The sequence below is a fragment of the Lynx rufus genome, unplaced genomic scaffold, assembly GCF_022079265.1.
Source record: "Lynx rufus isolate CCGP_SWC_20201006 ecotype Redwood Valley unplaced genomic scaffold, mLynRuf1.p SCAF_16, whole genome shotgun sequence".
Lineage (NCBI taxonomy): Eukaryota > Metazoa > Chordata > Mammalia > Carnivora > Felidae > Lynx > Lynx rufus.
Window position 1 is genome coordinate 41006419 of NW_025814830.1, and position 17438 is coordinate 41023856.

The window sequence follows — 17438 nt, forward strand, 5'->3', positions numbered from 1 at the left end:
TTGATTTGTTCTCCTAAATTCTTAGTATTTGCATTAGAAAACTATTTGACAGAGACCTTTCATGGTACCTTGACCCATCCTGATGTGGAAAAGCATGTTGCTGTTCTAAATTCACTTTCTATTTTTGTTTTCCTATATTAAAAAAGAATGTACTGGGAGTATGTTTTTTTTTCCCGCCATATGCATTTTCATTGCCTAAAAAATATGAGGTGTTAATAATTTAAATTAAAACATTTTTTTCTTAAGCCTTTTGTTAAGGGGTTTTATCCTAAATTTGAAACCATAACAGCAGCAAATATATTGATAAGGGGTAGACTTATGTTGTAATTATTTGTATTGAAATAGCTAATGACATTTCTCTATTTAATTTTCAGTTTCCTTTTGAAAGCCATTTTGAGTAATAAGAGGTTAATTGGAAAAGAAAATTTTTGAAAAATAGTAGACTTGTTTTTTAACTTTTGAAAATTATGAAAATATATATAGTGGAAGAAAGGAAGGGAATTACTGGTTATAAAAATAGTACTTATTCATTATAAGTGTTTTGTAACCTTGCTTTCACTTACCATCAGCATTTTCCATATAGTAAATATTTTTTGGCATATATTTTAATGGCTACGTAGTGTTCCATTCTTTTGGGGACAGTTTGCTAGTGTGTTTTTGTTTTTGTTTTTGTTTTTAAGTAAAATTCATTCCTTCTATTTTAATATCTGAATTAGCTACAAAAATAAAGAGGCTACATTTATCTATCTATTTATGTATTTCAAGTGTATTTATTTTGAGAGAGAGAGCAAGCATGCAAGTGGGGAAGGGGCAGAATTAGAGGGGGGAAGAGGGAATCCCAAGCAGGCTCCATACCACCAGCACAGAGCCTGATGTGTGGCTTGAACTCAAGAACCCAATACCATGACCCGAACTGAAATCAGATGCTTAACTGACAGCCACCCAGGCACCCCCATTTATTTTCTAAAAACAGCGATTGGGATGCCTGGCTGGCTCAGTCAGTAGAATATATGACTCTTAATCTCAGGGTCATGAGTTTGAGCCCCACGTTGAGCATACTTTAAAAATAAATAAATTAAAATTAAAATTAAAAAATGGCTAAGGTGCCTGGGTGGCTCAGTCAGTTAGGTATAGGGCTCTTTATTTTGCCTGGGATCATGATCTCGTGGTCGTGAGATCAGGCATATGTGGGGCTCTGTGCTGGGCATGGAGCCTGCTTGGGATTCTCTCCCTCTCTTTCTGCCCCTCCCTTGCTTGCACTCTTTCTCTCTCAAAAAAAAAAAAAAAAAGAAAAAATGGCAAAAGTATCTCTTGTAAGCTATTACTTACATTCCGATTTTGAAATAGTGATTTTACTTTACTACTTTTTGCATTATTGTAAATGAAAAGTTGTCAAGGTTAAGAATTATGAATATTCAGAATTTACCCTTCTGTATTATTTGAATTTGGAACGTTATGATTGTATTACATATTCAAAAAATTAATAATTAGCAAATTTTTTAAAAAAGAAACTTATTTGGTTAAGAATATTGTGCTATTTATATAACAGAAAATATTGGTTAATGTATTTTTTCTGTGTCAGGGTGGACTGCGTAGGGATATTGAAATTGAGGAATGCTGATGTTGAAGCCAGAATAGGAATTGCTGGTTCCAAGAAAAAAAGCACTCGTGCAAGATTGGTTTTTAGAGTTAATATCACAAGGAAAGATGGCTCCACTTTGACGCTGCAAACACCCTCCTCTCCGATTTTATGTAGTAAGTAAGAAAATACATATCAAGTTTTTTTTTTGTTTTGTTTTCTATTAATTTTCAGACATAGCTAAATTTCAGATGTTTTAAACACTGTAGCTTATAATGGTGCAAATTTTGAAGCATTTTAAAAGTTGTAGTCAGGTTTCCTAGACTATAGGTGGATAATATCAAGTAAAATTGAGAAGATATGTAGCATTTTGTAGTTCCCTATTATTATCTCATACTACTTTTAAAGGTAATTTGAGGGGACACCTGGCTGGCTCAGGTGCTAGAGCATGTGACTCTTGATCTCAGGGTCGTGAGTTCAAGCCCCATATGGGCTGTGGAGCCTACTTAAAATTAAAAAAAAAAAAAAAAAATTTAAAAAAGTACTTTGAATGGTTTACCTGAATTAAATTCCAAAGCCAAAGGATTCTTCACTGTGTGATAAATTGCTGTGATCTTAAGTCTGTTTGGTATTAGAACATAAGAAACATTAAGGTAAGTAGAACTTTGTAAATATACAGCAGTTGGAGTTCTGATTACAAATTAAAGCATTAAAGTATAGTTTTCGCAAGTGGGAATCATAATTCTTATTTTGCTAATCTTGGCTTAGGAAGTAAATGATGTGTGTACGTGTGTGTTTAAATTAAATCTTATTGTTGTATGTGCCTCACAGTATATTCTGGTTTCCCTATAATGAGCATTATTACAAGCAGTAAATAGAAAATTTTTTCCCTTATGTATCACTTAAGATTTTCATTGAGTGTAATTTTCTTTAGCATTGCTTCATTATAATTTACACCTGAATTCAGAAGAGCAGAATAGACTGTTCCATTCAATTGAATTTCCTGTTGGGTTGTTTTGGGTATTATGACCTTGCTACCCCTAGGAGAGTTACACAGCCTTTGTAATTGTATTTTTGTTTTGTCAAATTATTCATCCTTTGTAAATCTTATTTTCCCTTTCTTTTAATTCATCTCAAAAATGCTTATAGCCGTACTTTAGCTTAGCAAACACCATAGTCTTTTTTAAAGTACTAAAATATCTTTCTGATCTCAAGAGAGCTCAGTTGGATTTCTCTATTTTTTGTTATTATAACAAATTTGTTTTGATACTAGTATTTCTTTAGGCTGTTTCTGGGTGATGTGCAATTATAAATAGACTGCTTTTACAGATCATATATTCCATGTCCATTCTATTATATTTAGATAAAGACAAAATAAAGAGTCTATAGATGGTTTATTGAATTCTTAAGCTTTTCTAATTGGGGTGCTCCAATTCTGGATTTACTATAATTTGTGATATGTTCCAACTTGACTCTTACTAGGATACAGTTCCAATTTTAGTGGTGTGTATGCATTTATTTTTTTATGTGAAGTAATACTTTGAGCATGACCATAGCCATTCTCTGGAGGCCAGAGCCAGAAATGCTAGATAATTCACATCCTACTACTTTAGCAGAGACTGGCAAATGGTTGCCAACTTTATGTAATCATTTGCTCTTTCATTAGTTTGTTTAGTCACTTCTTCATTTTCTGTTTCATTAAGTATTGTTAAGATATAAATATATTCAGCTAAAGGTGGTAGAGAATACAAAAGAAATAGAAAACATGATTTTCTGAAATTTCATCTGTAATTATTATCATTTGTTAATTATCACTATTAAAGATAATATATGTCCATATTTCAAAAAGTCTCTCTCTCTGGGAGTCGAGGTGGGGGGTGGATATGACAGCCCTTAGAAGCAGCAGCGCACAGTGGAAAGGATATACAGTTAATGATAAAAGTTAACATGCTTTGAACTCTGTATGCCGGGGATTTTGTTTATAAGCATTGTATCATTTACTCTTCTCTGTTACCTTATATGGATTCCACTCTACAGTTGATGAAACTAAGACTTAGAGAGATTAAATAACTTCCTCAAGATCACATAGCTAGTAAATAATAAGACCAAGATTCACAGCCTCTGTTAGCCACTATGCTATATTGTCATTACAATCACTTAAAATTGCAGTGCTGAAACCAAGTTTGAGAACGAGATTGTGTTAGTGAACTGCTTCCTCTACCTAGGACATTTATGTTGTGTAATTTAGACTTTATGAATTTAGAAAATAGATTTCAGTTGGGGGATTTTACTTGAATACCTATATGGTCCCTTCCATTTTCTTTTACGGAAGTCATTTATTATGGAGATGTAGGATATATATTTTTATTCCTTTAATTGACTATTTGTTACTTTCCATCTGCTTAGAGAAATTGGATTAGATACAAATGAGCAGTACTTTCTTTGAAGGAAAGGGATACTAATGATGAGGTCTTGCCATATGTGACAACATAGATGTACCTGCAGGGTATTATGCTAAGTGAAGTAAGTCAGGCAGAGAAAGACAAATACCATATGATTTCACTTATATGTAGCATCTAAAAAACAAAAGAAATGTGAATAAATAAAAAGAATAAGACTTGTAAATACAGAGAACAAACTGATGGCGGCCAGGGAGCTGGGGGATGGGCAGAATGGATGAAGCGGAGTAGAAGATACAGGCTTCCAGTTATGGAATGAAAGAGAATAAAAGGTACAGAAATACAGTTAATAGTATTAGAATAGCATTGCATGGTAGGTAACATATGATAGCTGAGCTAACATATGATAACACTAACATATGATAGTGAGCATAGCATAAGGTATAGAGTTGTTTAATCACTGTGTTGTACATTTGAAATTATTGTAACATTGTGTGTCAATTCTCAAATTTAATATTTTTTGCAAGAAGAAATAAAAAAATAAAGAGGCAGTAATAGTTGCCATGCTTCTTTTAATTTGCAAATATGTTTAGACAATAATTTCCCTATTTATTTCTTATTGTTATTTTCATAGAATTTCATGCAAATAGGATTTTTTTCCTTAAAATGTATAGCTAGCTTTAAAATATTTCTAATAGTGATTTCTATGAATATCAATTAGATCTAATCATTTAGGCAAGAGTCTAAGACTCTTACAAAAAAAAAAAATTACATAAGTAATCTCTATACCCAATGTGGAGCTTGAACTCACAACCCTGAGATCAAGAGTCACATGCTCTTCCAACTGAGCCAGCCAGGCACCTCTAAGCCTCCTGACCTGTACATTCCTAATGGATCAGTGATTTGATTTTTCTAAAAACCTGTCATCTTATGTAATGAATGTCCTTATTCTGTGTTCAGAATGTAACTTTACTTGATCATGAGTTTTCTTTAAATACACTACACAGCAGTCTGTAGGTTGGTCAGTCTTTTTTATTGTTAAACTGGTAACAAAATGAAATATTAAAAAAATTTTATTACTTTTTAATTACTGTTGTTTAAATATTAGCATTAGGACACACAACAGGTGTCCTACAGGTGAGGGGCACTTGGGTGGTTCAGTTGGTTAAGTGTCCAACTTAGGGTCAGGTTATCTCATGGTTTGTGGGTTCGAGCACCACGTCAAGCTCTCTGTGTCAGCATGGAGTCTGCTTCGGATCCTGTTTCCCTCTCTCTCTGTCCCTTCCCAGCTCACGCTCTCTCCTTCTTTCAAAAATAAATAAATATTAAAAGTTTAAAATGTATGCTTTATGCACGTAGGCAGATGCAGAAGAGAGAGGAAAGAAGACTGGGATAATCATGCCCAAGCCCTGGTTCCACCTCTTCCGTAGTTCACTCATTTCACCTCTCTAGTGAATATTAATCTAATGGAGTTTCCTGTTAATAATAGTGCTACATTATCCCATTTGATCTTAACAATAGTACTGTGTTATTAATAAAATAGAAATGATTAGTTTCACTTTTTGTATAATAGGAGAGGGATGAAACTGTTCAGGTTAGGAAATGAACAAAGAAATAGGAGATAATCTGATTTTTTTTGTTGTTCATTGTTTTGAGCTGGTGTCTACTGCAGAATATAGGAAAGATTTTATTTTTATCAATTTTAACATAATAGCAGATATACTTCTTAAATTGTATAGCTTATAATTAGGGTATTGACATATAGGCACTTAATTATCTTAAATTTGTGTACAGTCAGTCTTATGCTTTCTGTCCCATAGAAGATGATTTCTTTTTTTTCTTTTATAATAGTTCACTGAGATATAATTTGCACACCTTGCATTTGAGCCTTTTAATGTGTACAATTTTTTGTCATATTCAAAGTTGTACAACCATCACCATTATCTAATTTTAGAACATTTTTATTGCTACCTCAAAAAGAAACCCTGGGGTGCTGGGGTAGCTCAGTTGGTTAAGTGTCTGACTTCAGCTCAGGTCATGATCTCACAGTTCGTGAGTTCAAGCCCCATGTCGGGCTCTGGGCTGACAGCTCAGAGCCTGGAGCCTGTTTCAGATTCTGTGTCTCCCTCTCGCTGTGCCCCTCCCCAGCTTGTGCTCTATCTCTCGGTCTCACTCTCAAAAATAAATAATCATTAAAAAAAGAAAGAAAGAAATCCTGTAACTCTTAGCAGTCACTCTCTATTCTATTACCCCAGACCCTGGTAACCACTGTTCTATTTTCTGTCTCTATGGATTTGCCTGTTCTGTACATTTCATGTAAATGAGATCATACACTGTGTGGTCTTTTTATCTGGCTTCTTTCACTTAGCATAATGTTTTCAAGATCCACTGATACTGTAGCATATATCAGGCACTTTGGCTAAATGGTATTCCATTGTTTGGATATACCACAATTTGTTTATCCATTCATCCACTCATGGACATTTGGGTTGTTTCCAACTTTTGGTTGTGAATAACGCTACTATGAAGATACGTGTACAGGTTTTGTGTGGGCATGTGGTTTCAGTTCTCTTGAGTACAGACTTTGGAATAGAATTGCTGGATCATATGGTGGACAGTTTTCTTGTTTAACTTTTCTTTGAAATTCATTTATGACTAATAGAAGACAAGTTTTTTAAAAAGTAAAAAACCATTTCTCTGTACTTCTACTCCCTGTTTTAACATCAGTTTTCTGAAAATATTGAAGGGAACTGAATTCTTTGTTTTAATTTTATCATCATTTTACCTCTGTTTTCAATAATTTTATTTGACTTATTTTTGAAAACAAAATATGATTTACTACCAAAATATTTGTATTCATTGGATTGGTCAGCAAATTTTGGCAGGCAGTAAAAATGTTCAGATGGGCTTTTTTTTTTAACAGTTGTGCTTATTGGGGCTACAATTTACTTCATGGAAACACTACTGTATTCTAACAGAATACTGCCTGATTGACATTCTGTCATCATTTATTCAATATAAATGCATTGTGCCTCAATCCTGGCTATTTGTTAGTCTTCTGTGGTACACTTAGGATTAAAAAAAAAAAAAGCCGCTTAGTTAGAATCTCCAAAGTTGGATCTTAGCAATGTTTTGAGAAGACTTCATAGCTAATTTTTTTTAAGCTTATTTATTTTGAGAGAAAGAGAGCATGGGGGGCAGGGTGCAGAGAGAGAGAGAGAGAGAGAGAGAGAGAGAGAGAATCCCAAGCAGGCTCTGCACTGCCCGCTCAAACCCACGAACTGTGAAATCATAAGCCAAGCTGAAATCAAGAGTCAGATGCTTAATCAACTGAGCCACCTGGGTGCCCCAAAACTTCATAGCTAATTTAAGGGATAGTTACAACATGCCCAACTCTGGAAATAAAGACATGATAGCTTAAGGAGCTTACTGTAACAAGCTAGAGGGAAAAACAGACAAGTCAATGTCCTATTATAAAATGATATAAAGACTATAGCAGGGGTGCTTGGGTGGCTCATTCAGTTAAGCATCCAACTCTTGATTTTGGCTCAGGTAATGATCTCTCAGTGGGGAGATCTAGCCTGCTTGAGATTCTCTGTCTCCTTCTGCCCCTTCTCCTGTGCACGCATGTGCTCTCTCTCTGTTTAAAAAAAAAAAGAAAAAAAAAGCAACAATAGATGCATCAGTAGGGAACAATGGAAACATTAGGAAAGAAGAACATCTTGTTTGGAGATGGTAATATTTGTGCAGTATCTAGAAGGACAAATAGAAGTAAGCCGGAGCAGGACAGGGTTTAGATGAAGATTATCCTCATCAGAAGGAACAGTGAATATAAATCTACTCCATGAAAGTGTATGCTTCTTTTAGGGGAATTAAAAAGAGTTTGATATGATTGGAATAAAAAGATACTATGAAGAAGTAGTAAGATTTGAAGCTAGTAGAGCTAGGCAAGATCTCTTTTGTAAAGATTTGTGTGTTGAGCTAAAGAATTTGAATTTTAACCTGACCACCTTAGGAAGCCTGAGGCTTGCACTTCGGCTTTGGAGTGGGATATGAGGGAAGAGGAAAAGTAAACATATAGGTAATACACAGTGAAACAAAGGACCCAAAAATTCTTTTTATTTAAAAAATTAAAAATAAGAATGTTGATTATGGGTTTTTGGTTTATGTTTATTTCCATGAATATAACCTTTTTGGCAGGTTTGAGCAATTGGAGTAGAAAGAGAGGTGAAGAGGAAATAGGTTAGTATGAAGGGTTAGAATTGGAATGGGAGGTAGAAGGAAACAGGAAAATAAGAGGGAGGTAAAAAAGAAAGAGGGGCCAAAGGTGATAGAGGTGGAAGGGAGGAGAGGAAACAGACACTTCATCTTCCATCTAGAAACACTCAGTGGAAAGAAGGGCTATTGCCAGAATTCATGTGCTTTGTGACGTTGAAAAAGAAGTCCTACTTCTATTTGTTAGTTTAACAATGACCATTGGCTCCATTGTCGGTTTTTGTTTGTTTTTAAGGGGATGGAAGAATTATCCCCTTTTATATTCTTGATGTATTTCTATTTCTGCAGACAATACAGTCATACATTTTTTATTTGATGATACTAGATCAATCTAAGAGTATCAGCTTGCATACTTTTTTAGTATCTACCCCAAATACTAATTTTTTAAATACAGCAAAATAAGAAGAAATAGCTTTCTTTGCTATAATGTATATTGGATTTTATCTTACTATGATTATTGTATTAAATCTGACTGAATTTAACATGTTTCTACCTCCCTTGTTTCTGTGTATCCCACAACTTTAAGAAAAGGATAATATCATTGAGTAAAGTTTCCAACTCTTCAGAGACATTATCAAAAAGCTTTAATTCTTTTGGCACTTTGAAATACTTGCTTTGTTATTTTTCAGTATTCAGATATTCATTTTTTTTTTACCTTTATTTATTTATTTATTTATTTATTTATTTATTTATTTTAATGTTTATTCATTTTTTGAGAGAGAGAGAGAGAGAGAGAGACAGAGTGTGAGCGGGGTAGGAGCAGGGAGAGAGAGAGACACAGAATCCGAAGCAGGCTCCAGGCTCTGAGCTATCAGCACAGAGCCCAGTGTGGGGCCCGAACTCACAAACTATGAGATCATGACCTGAGCTGAAGTCGGCTGCTTAACCAACTGAGCCCCCCAGGTGCCCTTTTTCAGCTTTATATTTGAGGCTACTATTTGAAAAGCATCTAGAAGCACATTGTTTTTATAATATCAGAAAAGTGGCTGCTTTTTTTGTGTTATAATTTTTTAAGCAGTGTGATCACTTTGAAGAACTGGTTTACTAATTACTTAAAGATAAAAATAAAATAGTTAATGCTTAAATAATACTGACTTTACTTCTGTTTAATATAATGTCTGGGCTGTTGGGTAACCATTAAACTTTTTAATAGAAAAGACCTTTTAAGGTCAAAAGTTAAATTATCTTGAACAGTAACAGACTAGTTCTTTGTATAATGTAAATACAAGTATGTAGAAGATATATACACGTTGTACCTTCAGAGGAGTCTCATTTGGCCATCTTATGACCTTAATACATAAAAGGAAAAAGTGAGATAGGAAAAAAAAGTTTTGATAAGCATCACTGAAATGGAATTTCCACATAGTATTTGAAAATGGGGTGAAAGGTTATAGACTTTCCATTCATTTTGTTAATACAGTGTGTTCATATAATTTTGCACCTCTTGTTTTCTACTCAAAGTAATATTTAGTATTTTTTTAATGTCCTTTCAAAACAAATATCTAGTTCCAGTGTTACTCTAAAAAGCTATAAATTAAGGGCACCTGAGTGACTCAGTTGGTTAAGCATCTGACTTTGGCTCAGGTCATGATCTCATGGTTTGTGGGTTTGAGCTCCGCATTGGGCTCTGTGCTGACGGCTCATAGCCTGGAGCCTGCTTCGGATTCTGTGTCTCCCTCTCTGCCCTTCCCTTGCTTGTGCTCTGTCTCTCTCTTTCTCAAAAATAAATAAACATTAAAAAGCTATAAATTAGTTAATTCTTCCTTTAAAGGGGGTATATGATTGCCAACACGTGACCCATAACCATTTCCATTGTCCTCATGCATTAACCCTGTGTGTTCTAACCAATGTATATGGATATACATTCACAATTTCTTTTAAACTCTTAGACATTCCTGAAAATGTCATTTGCCATTTAAATATTTTAAAAGGCTAGGATACTTACTAGCTTGTATCAATAAGTGAGGCTAAATGATGTTGCAGTAACAAACTCAGTGGCGTTCAACAGTAGTCCTACTTCTCCCTCACTTTGTGATAATACTGACTGTGGTTTGGAAGTGGATCCATTTTCTTCATTGTCGGATCCAGGCTGAAGAAGCTGCCCTTATCTGGAACTTTGCCATTTTTGTAGTAGAAGAAAAAAGGAAATGGTGGAACCATGTGAGGTTCTTATAAAGGTTTTCCTTGGAACTGGCACATTATTTCAGGTCACATTTCATTATACAAACAAGGCACATGGCCAGTCCTGATGCGAGTGGAGCAAGAATTACAGCCTTTCCACGAGGAAGGACCTAAGGAAAGAGGAACAGTGAATATTTTGACATTAAATATTTCCCATATTGTATTCTTATAAGGATAAAATTAACTATTTAAATATAGAAGTGTCTAAGAAAAAAGCTTCTCCTAAAGTTTAGTGGAATATCTTATTAATTTAGAAGGTGGTGAGTTGTATAAACCATATTTAAATTTACCTTTGCAGTGCATATGTTGTGAGTGTTTACTAAAATGCCACATAGTATAATCTGTGTCCAAGTGCTTAACCTCCTGGGGAGCAGTTCTTTTGAGTACTTAAAAGGTATTTATTTGCATACACTAGCATCCCAGAAAACCAGTAGAAAACCAGTCCTTAGGTATCAGTAAGGAAGAATGTTTCTGGAGTCTAACATAAGGGGGAAACTGGATACTATATTCACTTCTTGGATATTTATTTATAGTATATATTGAATATTAATTTTGTTCATTTAACTTTAATCCATTATTTCCCAGATTTACTTGACCTTGAAACCTGTTTTGCTAAGCAATACCTATAAAATTCTCACAGAAATCCTGGCATGAGGAAGTTGTTAGGCTAATTATAATTAATTCATTAGATCTGGCCCCTCTCAGTACTTTCCAACTTATTTTATGTTATATTTAAAAAAATTTTTTTAATGTTTACTTATTTTTTAAAAACATTTTTTAATGTTATTTTTGACAGACAGGGAGAGAGTGCATGAGTGAGGGAGGGGCAAAGAGAGAGGGAGACACAGAATCCGAAGCAGGCTCCAGGCTCTGAGCTGTCAGCACAGAGCCCGATGTGAGGCTCGAACTCAGGAACAGTGAGATCATGACCTGAGCTTAAAGTCAGGTGCTTAACTGACTGAGTCTCCCAGGAGCCCCTGTTTACTTATTTTTGGGAGAGAGAGACAGAGCACGAGTGAGGGAGAAGGAGAGAGAGAGAGGGAGACACAAAATCTGAATCAGGCTCCAGGCTCTGAGCTGTCAGCATGGAGCCCCATGTGGGCCTCAAACCCATGAAGGGTGACATCATGACCTGAGCTGAAGTCAGCCGCTTAACTGGCTGAGCCACCCAAGGCGCCCCTCAACTTCTTTGTTAATTTTAGCAGTGGTTAGTTAGTTAAATTTAAAAATTTAAAAACAAGTGCATTTTATTTCTTAAGCTCAGGTTATCCTAATTCAGGGACATCCCCTGGTAGAAAAAACTATTCTAAATTGGATTCAGTCTGTTTTTAGGTGTTCTTCTGGTATGAAGCCTCTTGAGTCCTGGGTGTAGATACTTAAAGAAACCGTCAGTACCACTCAGAGGCACACATTGCCTCAGAAATCTTGTACTATAATGGCAAAGCATAGCTGACATTTTTGAGGTTAGGGTTGTGGGACAAGGTTGTTTTTAAGTAGAATTTTTAAAAAATATTAAGACAAAAAAATGCCTGAGCTCACATTTTAAAACTTTATTATTCACATAATGAGAAAACAAAGATGACATGTAATAAAACCTAATCTTAGACATTAATCCATCCCTACAAAATCTTTTAAGAGTTATTAAAAGTTAATAGGGCTTTCCTGGGTTTTTTTTCTCTGTTAGGGTGAAAGTTAAGTTGCACAGTCCAGGAAGTCAAACTCAGGGGTCAACAAAGAGAACTTCTTTAGAACTGGATAATTGAGTTGATTTTAGAAAAGAAATAAGTGTTGGTGGTTCTTTTTATGGAACGCTTATGTGTACCCACAGCTCAGCCAGCAGGAGTGCCAGAAATCTTAAAGAAAAGCTTGCATAGCTGTTCAGTGAAAGGAGAGGAAGAAGTATTTTTAATCGGCAAGAACTTTCTGAAAGGAACTAAAGTTATTTTCCAAGAAAATATTTCTGGTAAGTAGGCATAGTACTGGTACTGAGATTGTTGCATGTTATACTTTGTTATAAAGGTATAGTTACAAAGTAAAAAAAGTTTCAAAATTTTAGTAAATTACTGTTTTTATTTCAATCAGATGAAAACTCTTGGAAGTCAGAAGCTGAAATTGACATGGAATTATTTCATCAGGTATAATTTAAGCCTTTCTATAGTTTGTTTTTATTTTGTTTTGTTTTTAGTTTGTTTACTCTCTGAGAAATTCAGTTTTGTTCTGAAATTTTCCTGAATCAACAGATTAAATTTCTTCTTTATGTGGGTTTCATATAAATCATTTCATTTTCTTTCTTGAGTTTCTTTAATTGAAGTAGAATTATTCCACAGTTCTCTATTTTTAAAAATTAGGAGCATTGGTAAATTATCATTTTTAATAAATGAGACATTTCTTTTATAAGATTTGTTTGCTCTGAGGATTTGGATTATCCTAACCTACTATTTGGTTAAATCAAAGGGAAACTTATTTGTTGAGTACCTGAAGTGTTTTGTTTGTCAATTACTTTTTTTGCAGAGGTACTGTTTGTTATACTTCTGTTAAAGAGTCTGTATTTGTAGGACCTCATCATGTGTATTATCCTCAAAATGACAAGGAAAAAGAGCTTAAAAACAAGGATAAAAAAACTGACTTGAGAATTAGGATGTAGAATAAATGGTATCAAACTTAAAGAAATTGGTACTAGCAAAGAAGAGAAGGATAAATTTATGAACCAATCAAATAGAAGACATATGCAGAAGAGTAGCACATACAGGTGTATATCACAGGGAGAGAACAGCAAAGCAGAAACAAACTAACGTGTAAAATACCTAAAGCCTAAAATTTACCATTAAATACTAATTGGAGTCAAAGCACATGAAAGCAAGCAGAGAGCTGAAAGAGGCAAAAATTAGAGATGAGCCATTTTATCAAAAACTTTTATAATTTCTTTTTAGTTTTTAAATTTATTTCTTTCTATTTTTTAAAAAGTAAAATTTAAAATGTATATCTGTTATAACATATTGCCTTATTCAAAGCTAAGGGCACAATATTCCCTAAGGCTGCCCTTACTTCAGATACCAGCCACAAGTTCAGGGCTCTCCTGACCACTCTCGTTTTTTTAACAAATGACTTCAAATTTAGGGGTTCCCACTCCCCACTCAGATTTGCTAGAATAACTCACAGAAATCAGGATGCACTATATTTAATTTCAGTTTTATTACAGCAAAAGGACACAAATCAGAACCAGCCAAAGGGAAATATTCGTAGAGCTTGGTATGGGAAGGTCCCAAAGACAAAGCTTTTGTTGCCCTCAGGGAAACCTTACTTACACTCTCAGCACATCCATGTGTGACAATATGCAGAGTATTATCAATTAGGAGGTTTACCCAAGCCATAAGTCCCCTTCATAAATCACATTGTTCTGTACTGACTGTTCAATAGTCAGAGCCCCCAGTCAGAGATAACTTCTATCAGACGGGAAATTCTAGGGTCTTCAAGATCACCAAAAACTAACCTTAGTCTTAGTAAAGTATATGGTATCATATAAAGTGGGGGGTTTTATATACCTAGACAAATGCTTTGTAGAAAGTTTTCCTCTAGTTTATGCTACCACATGCTGTCAAAAAGAGGTAGTAGGACTTAACAGTCATTCCTTTGTCGCATATACCATCGGGCAATCTTTCTTTTTTTTTTTTTTAATGTTATTGAATGTTAAGTTTATTTATAAACTTCTAAATAATAAATGCTAATTTATTAAAATAATGTTTTGTTTTGTTTTGTTTTGTTTTTTTGAGAGAAAGAGAGATCCTGAGTGGGAGAGGGACAGAAAGAGTGGAGACAGAGGATCTGAAACAGGCTCCATGCTGACAGCAGAGAGCCTGATGCAGAGCTCAAACTCATGAATCATGAGATCATGACCTGAGCAGACGTTAGCATCTTAACTGACTGATCCACCCAGGCACCCCTGGGCAATCTCTGTCTTTTTTTTTTTTTAAAGGATGTCATGACTTTTATTTATTTTATTTTTCATTTCTTTCTTTCTTTTTTTGAGGTTCCGGTTTCTTTTTTTTTTTAATTTAACTTTATTTTTTATTTTGTAAAATTTACATCCAAATTGGTTATATATATATATATATATATATATATATATATATATATATAGTGAAGCAATGATTTCAATAGATTCCTTAATTCCCCTTACCCATTTAGCCCATCACCCCTCCCATAACCCCTCCAGCAACCCTCAGTTTGTTCTCCATATTTATGAGTCTGTTTTGTTTTGTCCCCCTCCCTGTTTTTATATTATTTTTGTTTCCCTTCCCTTATGTTCATCTGTTTTGTCTCTTAAAGTCCTCATATGAGTGAAATCATATGATTTTTGTCTTTTCTCTGACTAATTTCACTTAGCATGATACCCTCCAGTTCCATCCACGGAGTTGCAAATGGGAAGATTTCATTCTTTTCGATTGCCGAGTAATACTCCACTGTATATATGTATACCACATTTTCTTTATCCATTCATCCATCGATGGACATTTGGGCTCTTTCCATACTTTGGCTCTTGTTGATAGTGCTGCTATAAATCTGGGGGTGCATGTGTCCCTTCGAAACAGCACACCTGTATCCCTTGGATAAATGCCTAGTAGTACAATTGCTGGGTCGTAGGCTAGTTCTATTTTTAGTTTTTTGAGAAACCTCCATACTGTTAATGTTAGCCATTCTGACAGATGTGAGGCAGTATCTCATTGTGGTTTTGCTTTGTATTTCCCTGATGATGAGTGATGTTGAGCATTTTTTCATGTGTCGGTTGACCATCTGGATGTCTTCTTTGGAGAAGTGTCTATTCATGTCTTTTGCCCATTTCTTCACTGGATTATTTGTTTTTTGGGTGTTGAGTTTGATAAGTTCTTTGTAGATTTTGGATACTAACCCTTTCTCTGATATGTCATTTGCAAATATCTTCTCACATTGTGTCGGTTGGCTTTCAGTTTTGCTGATATTTATTTTAATGTTTTTATTTATTTTTGAGAGAGAGAGAGAGAGAAAGAGAGGGAGACACAGAATCTGAAGCAAGCTCCAGGCCCTGAGCTGTCAGCACAGAGCCCAACGCTGGGCTCGAACTCACAAACCATGAGATCATGACGTGAGCCAAAGTTGGACACTTAACTGACTGAGCCACCCAGGCGCCCCTGGGCAATCTCTGTTGTAACTGCAGTTCTAGCACTTGCTTTGTCATTAACCATCTATGTTACCTAAATAAGAGAAAAAAACACTTTTGTGCCCCAGTTTTCTAGTCTATAAAATTTTACTAGATGGGGGCACCTGGGTGGCTTAGTTGTTAAATATCTGACTTCAGCTCAGGTCATGAACTCAGTTCGAGGCCCACATTGGGTAAGCTCAGGCCCCGCTTCAGGTAAACATGAGCCCTGCTTCAGGTGAGCCCTGCTTCTCTCTCTCCCTGTCTGTCTCTCTCTCTCTCTCTTTGCCCCTCACTCACTTGCACCCCCTCTGTCTCAAAACAATTTTTTTTACTAGATTATTTGAGGTTCCTTCTAACATTTTATGATTTCTTATACAAGTTATTAGATCAGACCATTCCCACTCTCCATGAACCAACAGTGGCTTCCTCTTGAGGACTTCTAGAAGTTAGGGGCAATGTAATATGACTCTTCTGTGTTCCTCATAATATTAAGCACTTAACAGATACTCATGAAAAACTTGTTAGTTTATTTTATTTACTTTGAAGAAAAAGAGGACTCTAGGGTCTGTGGTTCCTTTTTCTTCCTGAGGGCACTTCAAACCCTGATTTCAACCAGGTTTTTGCATACCTATAGTTTTGGTCCTGACTGAAGGTTTATTTATCCATGCAGTACTTCTGTGTGTGCCATAAACATGTTTTGGGTTTTGATGAGTTGGTTAGATTAATGTAAACTCCCTTGCTAGTAATATGCCTGTGTTTCTTTGTTTGTTTGTTTGTTTCTTTCTTTCTTTCTTTCTTTCTTTCTCTTTTCTTCCTCCCTCCCTCCCTTCCTTTCTTTCTATCTATCTATCTGTCTATCACCTTATCCTGTGATGCAGCTTTTTGGATAAGAAAATTAGTTCTGGAGACGGAGAAACTCACCCTATAAATTACACAAAATATTAATAAGATGTCCCCAAACAAATTATAGTCTTAACTTGCTGTCTCATATAGAACTAAATATTAAGAAGTCTTTGTTCCTCCTCCTCCTCCTTGTCCTCCCTCTTCCTCCTCCTCCTCCTCCTCCTCCTCCTCTTCCTCCTCTTCTTTGTCTACCTCCCCCTCTCCCCCTTCCTTTCTTCTCCATTCTTTCCTTTATCCTTTTTTCCTTCCTTCCTCCTTTACCTTTGAGGCATGGGGTAGCTAATATTCTTAAAACACTTTTTTGCAGGGTAGTTAATGCCAGCTACCATAGATTAAAGAAGAGTAATCATAAAAATAAGACATGGTGGAATGAAAAGGAGTTAATGTCCTTATTTGGTGGCTATATCTAGAGGTCCTGGGGTTTTTGCAAGCAAGTATGTATAACAAACTAAAACATAATATGATTTTTCATTAATGCTGTGGTTCTTCTCTTGATTTTTAAGTTTATCTTTTTCAGAGAACTTTCTCTCTCTTTTTTTTTTTTCTTTTTTTTCTTAAGGGACTCTCTGGGAAGTGTTTTAGAATGGGAATCACAGTGGAGATATTTGATCCAACAGATTATATTAAAATTTTAAAAAATTAACATTTAGGAGTGCTTGGCTGACTCAGTCAGTGGTGCATGTGACTCTTGATCTAGGGATTGTGGTTTTGAGCCCCACATGTAGAAATTACTTAAAAAAAATAAAATCTATTTAAAATATTAAACATTTAGAGGGAAGGATACTCAAACAGCAACAGAAAAGAAATTGTGGTCCATACAGAAATATCAGGCCTCTACAGAAAAGCTAAAAGGACCTCCACAATATTAAAAATTGATGAAAAGATAGTATAGTAGAAAAGACCACTTAAAGGTAACCTTGCTGGG

At 35.0% G+C, this 17438-nt stretch overlaps 1 protein-coding gene across 8 annotated transcripts in view; it reads left to right on the forward strand.

Annotated features, from left to right (window-relative positions):
- NFAT5 (nuclear factor of activated T cells 5) overlaps positions 1–17438 on the forward strand; it is a 122069-nt gene that overhangs the window by 67919 nt on the left and 36712 nt on the right. For all 8 annotated transcript variants that reach the window (XM_047078672.1, XM_047078673.1, XM_047078671.1 and 5 more), the window contains 3 exons: positions 1583–1755; positions 12263–12397; positions 12517–12569. In XM_047078672.1, coding sequence (XP_046934628.1) covers positions 1583–1755; positions 12263–12397; positions 12517–12569 — 361 coding nt within the window. The remainder of the gene's footprint in view (positions 1–1582; positions 1756–12262; positions 12398–12516; positions 12570–17438) is intronic.